The sequence below is a fragment of the Miniopterus natalensis genome, chromosome 22 (genome assembly GCF_054644295.1).
Source record: "Miniopterus natalensis isolate mMinNat1 chromosome 22, mMinNat1.hap1, whole genome shotgun sequence".
Lineage (NCBI taxonomy): Eukaryota > Metazoa > Chordata > Mammalia > Chiroptera > Miniopteridae > Miniopterus > Miniopterus natalensis.
Window position 1 is genome coordinate 12,979,133 of NC_142102.1, and position 14,494 is coordinate 12,993,626.

Below are 14,494 nucleotides of genomic sequence, written 5' to 3' on the forward strand. Positions count from 1 at the left end.
CGTGAAAGCCTCCGATGCTGGGGATTCTTGCCGTGTGTCTTGAGGGTATTTTAGTGCAGGGGTCCGTTTGCTGGAACAGTTTGGAACCCTACATGTGCATGCTGACAAAGCGTGATTCCATGCTTTGGTTCAGATACTAGAAAACAGCACTATCATCAGAGATTACCTGTCCTGCACGCCCCCTCCTCCCGTAGGAAGTGGTCAGGTTTGGGCCGCGCCTGTAAAGCTGACTTGACCTGGTTTGTGTAACAGCACAGTTAACACTTTTGAGCAGGTTCCTTTTGCTGTGGCTCAGGAGTTGCTCGGGGCTCCATGGCTGGGCCTCTAAAATGATATGCAGAACTGCCTTTGCCCTTATGGGCTCGCTTTTAGGGAGAGAATTCACAGCTTTCTGTGGATTTTCAGAGGCATCTGTGACCCATAAAAAGTTAAAAAAAAACATTTTGGCTGGGGGACTTTTCTAATTAAAGCATAGGGACACACCTCCCCTATGAGACCTGCAAAAGTCTTTTTATTTTTAACTGTAGCTTATGACAGAGTAGAAGCTATCCAGCCAATAGATTCTGTGATTTATTGCTTCATTTTTCTAGGCCTCAGTTTCATCACTTATAAAATGACAATTTTTATTAATGTTCCTTCCCCCCCCAATTCTGAATAGTTTGTTAAGAAGCTATTTGGATATAAAAGTTATGGTCGGGGGCTGGGGGAGAGTGCTAAACTGTATCTTAAAAATTACTTTTGCTTTTGTTAAATTTTCCTCAAAACCTATTTCACATGTGTCATGTTGGAATAGCTTCATAATATTTGTTTTTCTTAAAACATTAGGTTTACCACAATTTTTTTAAAAAGGGGCCTTAGGAACTGGACTGTGATAATGGTTCCATAAGCTAGGGGTATTTGCTAAAAATTACTGAATTGTGCCCTTAAAATAGGTGAATTTTTTTTTTTTTAATATATCTTTATTGATTTCAGAGAGAGGAAAGGAGAGGGAGAGAGAGAGATAGAAACATCAATGATGAGAGAGTCATTGATCGAGCCCACAACCCGGGCATGTGCCCTGACCAGGAATCGAACCCCAATCACCTGGATCCCAGGTCGACGCTCAACCACTGAGCCACACCTGGCCAGGCGAAAATAGGTGAATTTTATGGCATGTAAATTATATTTCAGTAAAATTGTTTTTAAAAAGATATTAGGGAGAAGATAAGCAGCTCACACAATTCCAAGTTCTGTGGGGGAGTCTGTGGTTGATGAAGTACTTGTGCGGGTTAATCACTGTCGAGGCACAGCAGACGTGGTGGGTGGGAATTTAGGCCAATATCTGGACATCAGCTCTACCTGTCTGTGACGTATACGGTTAAACAGGGGAAAAGCCTGGTTCTCTGAACAATAAGGGCCATCGTCCTTTTGTATGCACGGACCAGTGGTCTTGAGACTTTTCCTCCTTGTGAAACACCCTAGAACATTTACATCATCTAAAATCCTCCCGTGGAAAGCACACCTTTCTTTACAGGTGGTTCAAAGTGCGACCACAGCTGAGCTGCTCGGGTGATTTTTAAAAATTTGTGAATGACTTAAGCCCAACCTAGTGACCGTCTCCTGCAGTGACCTCAGAAACAAGTTCTTTTTCTTCCTGTGTCCTAGGACCGAGGACCCACTACTGACTGTCCGGGAAGGATCCTTCTAGTGCAGAGGCACTGCCCGGGCTCCCAAGGCAACGGTGGAGGAGGAAACTGGGGAGGAGCTGGAGCTGGACAGGCCTACTGCCCGGGGGACGCCTACCCCTACCCACCGATCTGTATGACTCTGGGAACAGACCGTGGAACTTCCCAGAAGAAAGCTGTCGGGTGAAAAGAGCAGTTGTCTGATCTGAAATGACCTGTGAGCCAAGAGGGGCAGCAAAAGGTAAGCCTCCCCGAGGCCTCGGCGAGGAGGTGGACGAGCTTGTCCACTTGTATGGCCTTGAAGATGATGACGAACTAGGGGACGAGCTCGTTAACGAGAACACGCCCAGGATAGAAGTTTCCGAATACCCTCCTTTCGCGGCAGCGAGGACAGAGCCAGCCGCGGCGCAGAGGGGCTGGGGACTCGCTGCAGAGGCTGCTGAGGCCGAGGACCTGGACTTCGGAGGGTGGGGCTCGGCGGGCCAGTGCGAGGCCCTGCGGGAGGCCTACCGGTACACGCAGGGCCGGGCCAGCGAGGAATACGAGTGCTATGTCATCCCCGAGGAAGAGGGCGAGGAGGAGGCTGCCGATGTCTTCTGTGTCACCTGCAAGACTCCAGTGAGGGCGCTGGAGAAGGCTTTGGATGAACACAGGGAGCACGAGGTGACCCCGCTCAGCACGGCCCTGGAGAGCGCCAAGGTGAGCGGGTCCCGTGGGTTCTTTCTCTTGGCACTGCACCTGGTCCTCAAGTAACAGGCCGGGAGTAAATCTGATGCCTTCCACAGAAGACGGGGAGAGGGGGTTAGCGTTAACGCCTTGCGACTCCGTTTGACAGGATGAAATTCACAAGAACATGTACAAGCTGGAAAAGCAGATTATCGAGATGGAGAACTTCGCCAGCCACCTGGAGGAGGTCTTCATCACCGTGGAGGTGAGAGCACGCAGGGGAGCCCATGGGACGCGTGCTGGTGTCCCTGTTACCCCTCCCTGCCCTCCCACAGCACCCTGGGCATGTGCCTCATGGAGCGATCGCCTGGCAGCCTCCTTACAGAACTATAAGCTCTCGGTGGGGAGGCTGCATCCTCTGCATCTCTGTCCCCAGTGTGACTACAGGGCAGGACTCTTGTGTGGGCCAACCGTGACAGGGCTTTGCAGACCCCCATCCTGTCACTGATCAGTGTGCCTCTCCTCAGCCGTTACCTATTTCTCATAAGATCAGTAAGTTCTGTGTGTGTCCTCAGACACATCCCAGAGCCCCGGGCGCGCCCCGTAGGTCTGCAGTACACCGCTGTTGGTTGTCACGGTGACGGGAGAGGCAAAAACAGGTGGCTGGAAGGGGAGGTGGGTGGCTAAATGCTGCCAGGAGAGAGGGCAGTGCTTTTTGTTAGGGTTACCCCTGGGGTTCTAGCCGGCGACTCCTGGTCCCAGCTCCCCCTGCGTCCACCCCAGCACCTTGGCAAGAAATGATAAGATGACAGTGAGGGACTAAAATGTCTGGGTAGATACATGCACGAGCCCCAAATGACTGTCGTTGACCCACCATGAGGTCTCTGTCTTGCAGGAGAATTTCGGGCGGCAAGAACAAAATTTCGAGTCCCATTACAACGAGATCTTGGAAACACTTGCCCAAAAGTATGAAGAAAAAATACAGGCTCTAGGGCAGAGAAAAAAAGAGAAGCTGGAAGCCTTGTATGGGCAGCTGGTCAGCTGTGGAGAAAACCTGGACACCTGTAAGGAGCTGATGGAGACAGTGGAGGAGATCTGTCACGAGGAAAAGGTTGACTTCTTAAAGGTAAGTCGGGAAGTGAGGGGAAATAATCACCGTAGTGGCAGTTGTGGCCGGAGTGGGTTAGAGTGTCCCCTCTGCCCGGCGGTGTGGGCATCAGTGTTTATGGTCAGCATCCACTTGTCGCCCACGAGTGGCCAGGTGAGCTCACACATAGCCCACCCCTTCCCTCCACCATGGCCCAGGTAACCCAGAGTCTCTGTTCCTCCATCCTGGTTGCCTCTGTCTCTTCCCCCTGGAGCTGAGCAAACACAGTGCTTGGAGTTTCCTGGCACGTCACACGACCTCTTGGAGCTCTGGGGAGAAGACCGTGCAGGGTAAAAAGTCACTTCGTTTCCCAGTTACAAGTGCACTGATGATAAATCTTCATAAACTCAGGCATGCCAAAAAATCCGTTTCTTAATTTCCTCGAAATGTAATTAAATCCTCCGCCAAGCCCCCATGCAGCTGGGCTGTGAGAATCTCATCTCGGTCGGAGCTCGGTCCCCACAGGAACAGGGGCAGTTGTGTCCAGATGTGCGGGAGGGGCCTGAGCCTCCAAGCTTCCTGTTTGTCACATGTGGCCTCGACACTGACCAAGCTCATCGTGGTCCTCAGATCCCAGCAGCACCTCCTTTCAGCCGTGCTTGGGGCCAGGGACCTGTGACTGAAGCTGGAAAGCAAGTGGGCCGGCACCTCCAGAGCTCAGTGCTCAGACCTTTTGAACCAGTGGTCCCTTGTCCATGACCCCGCTGTGTCTCGAGAATAATCCAGAAGGTGGAGAGAGAGAAGCGTGAGGGTGTCCCTCTCATAGAGTGGTTTTGTTAGAGCGTGGGGTACAGCTGGATTTTTGTCTTTTATCAGTTACTAAGTTTTGTAAAATATATTTTTATTGTTATATAGCTAATAAAAACTTTATTTCCAAAATTACTTTAACATTGTCTCCCTATCTCCTTTCCAGGACGCCATGGCAATGGCTGACAGGTAACACCTTTGTGTTCTTACATGTACCTTCTCCTGCCCCTTGGTTGAATGCTCCCAGTCTCAGCTCTGTGTGTCCCTAAGATTAAACGGCACTGGCTTCCGAACAACGGTGTGCGGTCGCCAAGACCCTCTAGCACCGAATCTCAGAATCTTAGGGCTGGAAGGGAGCGTGTGGTGAGGCCCAGCCAGCAGGCCCGTGGTCAGATCTCCCCCACGAGCCCCATGACCCACCAGGAGCTGAGATCCAGAGAGTGTCCCAAGTGTGCCCAGCTGTGCCCGGACCCAGACCGTGTGCTACAGAAAGCACATATACCATAGAGTCAGACAGGAGTTCAAGTCCTGCTGCCCCATGACCGTGGGTGTCCAGCCAGTCTAGGATCCACCTTCTTAGCTACACACAGGGACTGTCTTGGAGTTAAATCAGTGTCTGCAAAGCAGCATGAGCACTGAGGCTTAGGAATGGAAGAGTTAGTCATGTGGATGCTGGCAAGAGACAGGCCTAGGTTCAGTGCTGTCCCTGCCTCTCAAAGCCTGTGGCTGCCAGGAGGCAGGTGTAAAGAAGACCCAGAGCCTGCCGCTCGGTGGGCCAGCTGAGGGCATTTGGAGAGGAATCCCCAGGAATCTGTGCATTTCGGGCCTGGGCGGTGTAGGGGAGGGGTCCTCCAGGGGGTGTGGGTCTGGAGCTTGGTGCACATCTCCCACCCCTTCCATTCCCCTCTAATGCACAGACCAGCCCACCAGCCCCATTGGCGACCTGCTGGGGCAGCCACCGGAGAAGCAGAGCCTTCCTCCTGTGTTACCAGTGGCCCAGCACAATAGGGAGACCCCAGGAGGCTGCTCTGCATTCTCACAGGCACGTCTTTTTATACTGACAGACTCAGAACATTCCTGGAAACGGAAACGGATGTGGGCATCTCCTCACAGCCTGCCTTGGAGGATCAGACCTTGGACTTCTCCGACGTGGAGCAGCTGCTGGGCTCCATCAACACTGTCCCAGGTGCTCACCTCCCTCCCCCTGGCGCGGACGCCACCGCACGTTCCCGTCTTCCTGAGCTTTGAGGTAGAAACTCGGATGGCTGGAAAAATCATAAAGATTTAGAAATGGATTTTCCCCCAAGCTCCATGTTTGTTTTTATAGCTTGTAAGGGTGAGAACAGAGCTGATCTCCCCGGGTGAGTGCCCACCCTCACTCTCCAGGGTGCCAGCGTCTGTCTCAAAATAGTGTCTATTCATAGCTTAACCAACTTCATAAACACCTGTTCTGCTATCTGATTTACACCAAGCAAGGAGCCCGATTTCATGTTCATAACTGGGACAGTGGTTACGAAATGAGCTTGAGGAGCTGGCGAGAATCCCAAGTTGGCCACTTCTAAGCTGTGTGACCCTGGACAGCTGCCTAACCACTCTGAGCCTCAGTTTCCTCATCTGTAAAATGGACGTGATACGCCTTGTGGGGACAGGGTGGGCATTAAACGAGGTGCTCTGTGTGAGGCACGTCACAAGGTGCCAGGTAGCTCTCAGAACCGTCACTGTGGTCACTTATTTCTGAGAACAAGACTAGAGAATTCAGCTGCTGGTGCCTCAGCTTCCCTGCTGTGGCACCAGCAGCACTGTGAGCAATGCTGGGAATCTCCTTTCAGCTTTTTCTTTTACGCAGATTTTTCAAAGATAAAAATGGAATAGTTCTGCTTTGTAATCTGCTTTTCTTAGCAAAACAGTTATGGTGCATATTTTCTCTTGTTGATTAATTTTTCTGCAGCATGGTTTTTAAAAATCATGTTTATTTATTTCTCAACTGTTGGGTGTTTGGTGTTTCTAGGTTTTTGCTACCATGAACCATGTGGGAATGAATGTCCTCAGTTGTGTATCTTGGGGCCATTCTTAGGCTCACTGGGGGCAGCAGTGCTGGGTCCTGCTCCCTGCCCCTGTGGATGGCATGGAAGGGTCAGAGGATCCATACCCAGGGCAGGACTTGCGAACCGTATGCCAGCCTGAGTCCCTGTCACTGGCCACTCCCCAGGCTCATGTGTGTTTGTCAAAGCAGGAAGGGACACACTGGCTGTGGCCTGCAGCTCCTGGTTGGGAGGTTTAGCCTCCCTCCCTTGTCCACTCTGGCTTCCGCCCCCATCTCCTGAGCCCACCGGTGCACTGGGGGATCAGTGGTCCTGTGAAAGGGGCCATCCCGTCCTTCTAGTGAAGCCCCCTCATCAGTGTTCATTTTCTTCCCTTCCCCTTCTCTAGCTCCTTCTGCCCCAGTGATAAACCCGCAGGCCCCCAACTCGGCCACGGGCTCCTCTGTCCGCGTGTGCTGGAGCTTGTACTCTGACGACACTGTGGAGAGCTACCAGCTGTGCTACCGGCCAGTGAGGGACGGCTCGCCTGGGAAGGACCAGGCAGGTGAGGCTCCGCCGGGACACAGCCACACTCCAGGGTGATGATGGCCCCTCGGAGGCCCTGGCCCTGTGAGAAACTGGAGGGTTGGTCTGCAGACCCCATTCCGGACTGAGCAGCCCTGGGAGTGGTCTCCACTGTGGGCAGCTCTTGGCCCAGCCTCTTCCCAGGGAAATGGGGCTGACTGGTGTGAGGCGAGGGCTGGGGTCGCTGCCTCCCCTGCACCCTCCCCCCACGGATAAGCCTTTTTCCTGCTGAGAAGGGAGGTCAGGCAACAGAGGAGCCCCAGCTGAGCACCTGAAGAAACCGGATCAGGGCCGGCCTGACAGGGAGCTCCCTGTGTGCACGGGGTCGGAGTGAGAGTGGGAAGGGACTTAGAGATTTCCACTGTGTGGATACGGAGACCCAGGGAGAAATGAGCTGTCCATGGGGACGTGAGTTTCGGAGGCACCGCGACAAGAATCGAGTCTGCAGGCTCCCTGCCCAGAGCTCTGGCCGTTGTACCAGTTCATGCAGGAGGGTCCTGAGTGCCAAAGGGGAGGATGGTGTCCTGCCCAGCGACCAGGAAAGGAAGGGAATCTTTGAGAAAGTGAGAGGTTTAAGCGGTGATGCGGGAGGCACAGTGAGTAGGGAACCATGTGGCCTGTTTTAGGGTGGAATTCTTTTTCCCCCCCAGAGTTTACAATGACCGTCAAAGAAACTTACTGCTCGGTGACAAACCTGGTGCCAAATACGCAGTATGAATTTTGGGTCACCGCTCAGAACAGGGCTGGTGTCAGCCCTGCCAGTGAGTGCGCGGTGTACATGACAGGTAAGGGAGCACCTGTCCTGCAGCAGGCCCTTCCTCAGGGCACACAGGGTCCCGGCTTCCTCGATGGGGTGGGGATCTTGGTTTCGTTTGGATGGATGGGAATAGCTGTGTATTTTTTTTCTTTTATCTAATACACCAAATCCACAGACACTTACCTCTCACACCCTGGAGGCTGGGAGGTCCCCAGGGCCGCAGACTGTCTGGTGAACCCGTCCTGTGCCAACGTATCCCCCGTGGAGGAAAGGGGCCAAGGAGCTCTTTGGTTCTCTTTTATAAGAAACCCCTTCCACCATCATGACCCAATTGCCCCCCCAAAAAACTCCAAAAGCCATACACTGGGGGCAAGGTTTCAACATAGGAATTTGGGGTCACACACACTCCGTCTATGGCACCTGGTTTGCTTTTTGTCGTCCTAAATGTCTTGTGGAAAGAGTGGTTGTGATATTGTCCGTGCTCTGGACAATGCTGTGGGTGCGAACAGAATGGTGGTTCCCTCTCCCTCTCCCCTGCGTCTAGCACCTTCTCCCCCCGTTATAAAGAGCAAAGAGGTAAGGAGCTGCGAGGAAGCTGCACTGATTTGCTGGGAGTCTGGGAACCTGAACCCTGTGGACTCGTACACGGTGGAGCTGACCCAGGCTGAGACGCTGGGAGCCGCAGGCGTGACTGAGTGAGTCCTGCTCGGGAGGTGTGTGGGGTCTGCAGAGGCCAGGACTGTGACTCACAGGAGCCTGAGCTCTGGGTGCCGAGTTCTGCTGGGAAGTAGCAGGAATGGGTCACTGAGCTGGCTGATGCGTGAACGATTAGTGAATAAGTGGTTAAACCCCAGGTTTGCTTTTTTAGCCCAAAGGTTTACCGTTCATTCATTCAACAAGCATCGAGGGCCCAGGCAGTGCCAGGGCTTTGCGTGGGCTCCGGTGAACAGGACAGAGATTCCCTGCCCTTGAGCTGACGGTGGGGGAAACAGACAAGAAACAAGAAAACAAAGAATTGCATAAAAGTGTTCTCTGAAGAGAAGGAAATGTAATGAAACCCGAATGTGGTGGAGGCAGGAAACCCCTCTGGGCAGAGCCGATGTTTAAACCGAGACTGAGGGTGGGAAGGACACAGGTCTGAGAGGAGGGGATGCAGGGGCGCCCCCGGGGAGGCAGCTGCACAGCTTGATGTGCAGAAGCTAAACGCCCACCTTGCTGGGGTGGAAAGGGGAGCAGGAGAGCAGCAGGAGGCAGAACAGAGCTCAGAGCTCAGTGTTTGGAGGACATCGTGTCCGGGGTAGGAGGCTGCCTGGGAAACACGGATGTCCCCTTAGTTTGAAGGGAGGCCTGGTGCGTGGGCTCGGGATGACAGGCTCCGCTTCCTGCTCAGGTCTGTTGTGGGCATCCCCACCTGCGAGTCCCTGGTGCAGCTGCAGCCCCGGCAGAGCTACACGATCTACGTGCGCGCCCTCAACGTGGGGGGCCCCAGTGCAAGAAGTGAGCCTGTCACAGTCCACACCACAGGTCTGCACCCAGCCACACACTCGCAGGGACCCAGTAGCCACCTGGTGGCAGGCTCAGTGCTGCTAAGACTGGCTGCTGAGCACCCACCTGGATTTGTTCCTCTGCAGGCAGCTACTTCCGCCTGAGTGAGCAGACCTGCCATCCCTGGCTGACCATTTCTGAAGACGGGCTGACAGTTGTACGAGGCGAGAGGAAGACGTCCGCAAGGGCACTGCCCCCCAGCGACATGCGCTTTAGCAGGTAGGCCCTGTGTCCGCTGCTCACTAGAACATTCTGTGAACCTCCCTGGTACACGCTGTTGTTCAGGTGAAACTGGATTAAGACAAATGCAGCCTTGAAGGGGGAAGAAATCCCAGAAATAAATGAGGGGACGGGACTGGTGGTGAGGAGGGGCTGGTGTGGGCAGAAGGGACCTGTAGTGGCCTCTGAGGTCAGCCCTGGGCTGCGGGACCTGGGAGGTCAGACCACCAAACTGAGGCTGAGGGTCACAGGGTCAGTCCGTGGGAGAGAGAAACGGGGTCTCTAGCATCAGTCAGGTGAGCTTGGCGAGCTCAGGGTGTGCCACGTCACAGGTGAGGTGTTCACACCAGCAGTTGTTGTCACCCACCTGCACAGCCAGGCATGGGTCCCCTCACATCACACGTTTCCACTTCCTAAACCCAGGTGTGTAGCTGTTATGGGAAACCTCACTCCAGTCCGAGGGCGCCACTACTGGGAGGTGGAGGTGGAGGAGCGCCTGGACTACACGGTGGGTGTGGCCTTGGAAGATGTCCCTAAACAGGAAGACCTGGGAGCAAACTGCCTGTCCTGGTGCATGAGGCACACGTGGGCGTCGCCAAGGTAAAGCACAGTGTGGATGCCCAAGACTAATGCTGGCTTTTGAAGGAGCAGAGGGAGAGGTTTTCACTAGCAGTAATCAAGGCTACAGTGTCCGCTATAAAATAGCCCAAGGTCTTTCAGGACTCGTTTCCCACCCTCCCCCTGAAGTGCCACTGGGAAGGGAAGAGCAGCTTCTGGCAGTTCCCTCTCAGATAAAACAGCTCACATGCATGGAGAGCTGCTTGGGTGCCGAGCACTGTTCTACACCCGTAATGAACTCACGCTTACATCTCACAAGTGCATCATCCTCTCTTAAAACTAAGAAAGCTAAGCCTCACAGTAGTGAGATGGCCCACCCAACGTGGATTGAGAATCCCTGTTTCAAATCTCTTTATTGCAATGGATTTTGAACCTCAAAATCCAAAATTTTAAAACATGTGTTGTGTCTATACAAACAGATGCAATGAGTTTGTAATATCGTACCTGTCTTAGGTTAAGAGGCTGCTCAAAAACAAAGTTTAAATTATACGTTTCTTAGGACAAACTTTAGAAAAGAGATATAGAGAATAGTCGTAGAAACGGCTTGTTATTGGGTAGTCATTAATAAAAGTAATACATCAGAGGAGTGTTTGAGTAAAGCTATAGAAAATGCTCTGAAAATGGCCATCTACAGAATTTCTGAAAATGTTATATATCTGTATTTCAGGCATAAGTATGAATTTCTACACAATAAGATGACGCCAGACATAAGAATAACAGTTTCCCCAAAGAAGATTGGTGTTCTGTTAGACTATGAAAATTCGAAATTGTCCTTTTTCAATGTGGACATTTCCCAGCATCTGTACACATTTAGCTGTCAGCTTCCCCGATTTGCACATCCCTGTTTTTCTTTGGAAAAGCCTGGGTCTCTAAAGGTACTCAATGGCATTTCAATGCCAAAGCACGTCACCTTCTACTAGGCCATCCTGATGCCCAGCTCAGTCCCTCCCTCAGCCACTCACCCAGCACAGTTCTGTGGCTCACACGTGTGTGCTGGCCCCGCTTCCTGACCTGGGCTTTGTCCTGCGTGCCGCCCGCCACCTGCGTGATGCTGTCCTCCGTCATTAGCAGGCCTGGCTGTCAAGTGAGGGCTCAGACTGAATAAACTCAGAGGTTCTTCAGCTTGTCAAATTGCTGGTCTATTTGTGTTTATGCAAAATATGAGTCTCCAAGGCCTACTGAGCTGGGGAGGGGAGCAGTGAGAGAGGCATGAGTGTCAGTGGCTGCAGCAGCCCCAGGAGAAGGCAGGAGGCTGTCCACAGGGAACCAGAAGCCTCGTGTCTGTCTCCTCTCCTGTCTCCCAGTAGTCAGCGGCACTGTGATGAGGTTCCTCCCAACAACTCTTGGTAACACCTGCACCTCCTTCCCAGTGCTTACCCCATTTTTTTTTTTTTTTCAATGTTTTTATTGATTTTAGAGAGAGGGATAGAGAAATAGTTAAAATCTTGTCACCTAGAAGGTTTTAGTAACATTTTATTTGACCAAAAATAAAACCATCTAGAAGTGGCTTTTTGACATTTAAAATCCACTTAATTTAAGCAAGGCAGATGACCAATCACAAGCATCACGATTATTTATCATAAATAATTGTTGTTTAAACAGAAGTCTAGAACAGAAGCAAAACTTTTGGGTTTTTTTTGTAAAATATTTTGATTCCTTAAAATGCCATAACCTGCTGAAACGAAACTTCAACAAGGGACAGGATTTACCTCAAGGCCACGTTCACCAGCAACCTGTTAAAAAAAAAAAGATCTTTAAAAAGCCAGACCATTGTAGCCACAATCCCTGACCCTGGGCAGTTAGAACAGAAGACATCAAAGTCTGTTCTTTCCTTGGCTTTACCTGTCACTTTATACTGAGCAGTTATTGACATAAGCTTTTGCTCCCGTCCACAAAGGGGGAAAAATGTGAAGAAAAGCACAGAATCTTGGTGTAAACCAACGTTCGGAATACTGAGAATTTAAGGCACCCTTATTACACGGGACTGGAACGTTGGTTAGATGTGGCCTATCAAATGACACTGGTCTCTGGTACAATTAGGTTGCCTTTTATTTGGAAAAGTGTGTTTAATGATGGCTCCCTGCTGGTTCAGACAATGACGTGATCACAGGCACAGACCAACAGACTATTCCTGAAGCGCATCGAGTAAGCAGAGCAACAAGGCCTTTTACTCAATACTCCTCACCTCCAAAATTTGTTAAAATTACGGCTCACACACTGGCAGGCGCCCCCAGCACCGTTCACCACTTGTCCTTCTGCAACTGCGACGCTGTGGGTCGGTCCAGGGAGGCTGAGCGACCAGAAAACTTCCTGGACGCCCTGAGGACCGCACCACAGGGAAGGCCTCTCCTCCTCTTTCCAAACCAGCGCTCCCATTTCTGGTCCCTTCCTCTCAATGACAGGAAGATGCTCACGGGTTCACCCCTCTCCACCCTTTAATCCGTAAATAGACGACGGGAAGTGCTGTCGGTGGGTCAGTAGGTCCCGAGCTCACTTCGCCCCAAGACCTGTTCCCCCGCCGTTCACTTTACTCTAGGAGGCTGGAGGCCGAGCCAGCTTGACTTCAAGGGCTCTGCTTTCCGGGGCTCCCTCCAGAGGAGCGCGGCAAGTCCGGCTCCTAAAACACGCCCCAGCACGCTGAAGACGCGTAGGGAACGGCCTTTATTATCTCCGAGCTTCTCCGAGAGACCTGAGCTCTCACCTCGGTTCACCGCAGAGCAACGTTAGCCAGTCAAAGGAAGACGAGCGCGTAGGGTTTGGAGACGAGGCTCCAGCCCGGCAGCGTCCTTCCCTCGCAGCCCGAACCCGGACTCCGGTCCTGCTGCGCCCGTGCTCGTTCCTAAGCCTCCGCGCGGGTCTCCCCTTGAAAGGTGCCTGGGGGTGCCCTTGAGCTCAAGCAGCGCGGGCTGGGGGCGACCCGCCCAACCACCTGCGGCGCCCGCGGGCCGGAGGCCGACCTGAGCGCACCCGTCGGCCCCCGGCAGACGCGTCCCGCCCTCGGGCCTCCCTTCCGGGCCCATCCGGCCGCGGGCGCCACCCGACCCGGGGCGCCACCCGCAGCCGCGGGAACCAGCCGCGGGCCCCCGTCCGCACCGAGACGCCGCCCGACCGGCCCCTCCCGCGACACGCGCGGCCCAGCCGCCGCCGCTAACCCCCTTTTCTTCCGGCGGAAAAGGGGTGCCTTCCGGTTTCCGGGGCGTGGGGAGGAAGTCCCGCCCCCCGCAGCGGCGTGGTGATGTAACGACGCGACGAGGCGCCGCGCGCAGGCTCAGACGGGAGGAGGCGGGTGGCGCGCCCCCCGGGGGCCGGGCGGAGGGACCGCGGGGCCAACAGCGCGCCGGGGAGGCTCCGCCGCCTCAGGAAGGCCCCGGCCTCTCGCGGGGCGACCTCCCCGCCCTCAGCCGCCCGTGTGGCCGCGCTTAATTCCTGCCCGTTGGGTCGCGTCGCCCGTTTCTCTCCAAGAGGGGCCCCCGCCTGCTGAGCGTCGGCCCAGCGGCGCCTTCCAGGCTCCCTGCTGCCGGCGCTCCCTCGTGGGCCAAGGCAGACACGTTAGAAATTGCAGGGATTTTTTTTTTTAATGTTTTTAATATGTTTTTATTGATTTCAGAGAGAGGAAGGGAGAGGCGTCAACGAGGAGCCCCGGATGGGCCGCCTCCCGCGCGCCCCCTGCTGGGCGCCCTGCGCGCTGGCGGGGAACCGAACCGTGACCTCCAGGGGTCAAGGAAGCCTTGATCCCAGCAGTGATTTTTTATTTTTAAATATAGCTTTATTGATTTCAGAGAGAGGTAGAAACATCAATGATGAGAGAGTCACTGATCGCTGCAGCCCGCAACCCGGGCCTGTGCCCTAACCAGGAATCGAACCCTGATCTGGATCCTCAGGGGATGCTCAACCCCTGAGCCACACCAGGCTGGGCCCAGCAATGATTTTAACGTTAGGAAACCTGTTGCTGCAAATCAGGGTGCTGGCAGTTTAGAGCGTTTTAAACTAGGTGGTCATCTCAATGGAGAAAGCGTTTTTCTGGGGAAAAATTCAGCACCTACTTCCGTCAACTGGGTGAAAAACGCAGAGACGAATGAATGTGCCGAACGAAAGATGTACAATACGTTGACGGGAAATACGAAATGTCATTGAAAGGCTTTAAAAGCCCAAGTAAATGTAGGTTTGTGTTCCCCAGTGGGAGAATCCAGTGTTCTAAAGATAGCACTCTATCACTGATTAGTTTTAAAAAAAGTTTTGACGTGGTGCCCATTAAAATACCGATAGCATCCCCAAATAACTATTTGGTCAAAGTGTTATTTATTCTTTCGATCCCCTCTTGGGTCCCATTGATTGGTATTTCATTTAGAATGTTTGTATCTTTTGTGAGTGAGATCGGCACATAGTTTTTTGGGTCCTGTGTTAATCAGATGTTGGTATTTAAAATTATCCTAGATCCCTTAAATTAGGGAGTAATTTATATTTTTCTATAGTCCGAAATAAATTTATAATTACTTGATCTTTTAAAGCTGAATAGAGAACTCAG

General features: G+C 52.9%; 1 protein-coding gene, 1 long non-coding RNA gene and 1 other non-coding gene across 3 annotated transcripts; 1 reads left to right on the forward strand and 2 right to left on the reverse strand.

Annotated features, from left to right (window-relative positions):
- The first annotated feature begins 1,695 nt into the window (after positions 1 to 1,695).
- Positions 1,696 to 10,910, forward strand: FSD2 (fibronectin type III and SPRY domain containing 2). Its single transcript, XM_016215694.2, has 12 exons — positions 1,696 to 2,363; positions 2,500 to 2,595; positions 3,226 to 3,456; positions 4,391 to 4,413; positions 5,289 to 5,410; positions 6,655 to 6,810; positions 7,481 to 7,615; positions 8,132 to 8,282; positions 8,978 to 9,111; positions 9,219 to 9,351; positions 9,775 to 9,951; positions 10,637 to 10,910. The coding sequence occupies exons 1-12, from the start codon at positions 1,875 to 1,877 to the stop codon at positions 10,887 to 10,889; spliced, it is 2,100 nt and encodes a 699-aa protein (XP_016071180.2). The 5' UTR covers positions 1,696 to 1,874; the 3' UTR covers positions 10,890 to 10,910.
- A 514-nt stretch (positions 10,911 to 11,424) lies between these two features.
- LOC107539246 (uncharacterized) lies at positions 11,425 to 12,919 on the reverse strand. Its single transcript, XR_001603381.2, has 2 exons — positions 12,671 to 12,919; positions 11,425 to 11,702 (listed from the first exon to the last, which is right to left on the reverse strand). It is a non-coding gene; the product is annotated as an uncharacterized LOC107539246 (long non-coding RNA).
- Positions 12,431 to 12,560, reverse strand: LOC148090725 (small Cajal body-specific RNA 15). The gene has a single exon (XR_015716425.1).
- Positions 12,920 to 14,494: the final 1,575 nt, after the last annotated feature.

Bases quoted from the DNA above. Each gene is read 5' to 3' on its own strand.
- FSD2 (XM_016215694.2), top strand. From the start codon at position 1,875: ATGACCTGTGAGCCAAGAGGGGCAGCAAAAGGTAAGCCTCCCCGAGGC. The intron at 5,411-6,654 runs GTGCTCACCTCC...CCCCTTCTCTAG, and splicing joins CTCCATCAACACTGTCCCAG to CTCCTTCTGCCCCAGTGATA. The intron at 8,283-8,977 runs GTGAGTCCTGCT...CTTCCTGCTCAG, and splicing joins GGAGCCGCAGGCGTGACTGA to GTCTGTTGTGGGCATCCCCA.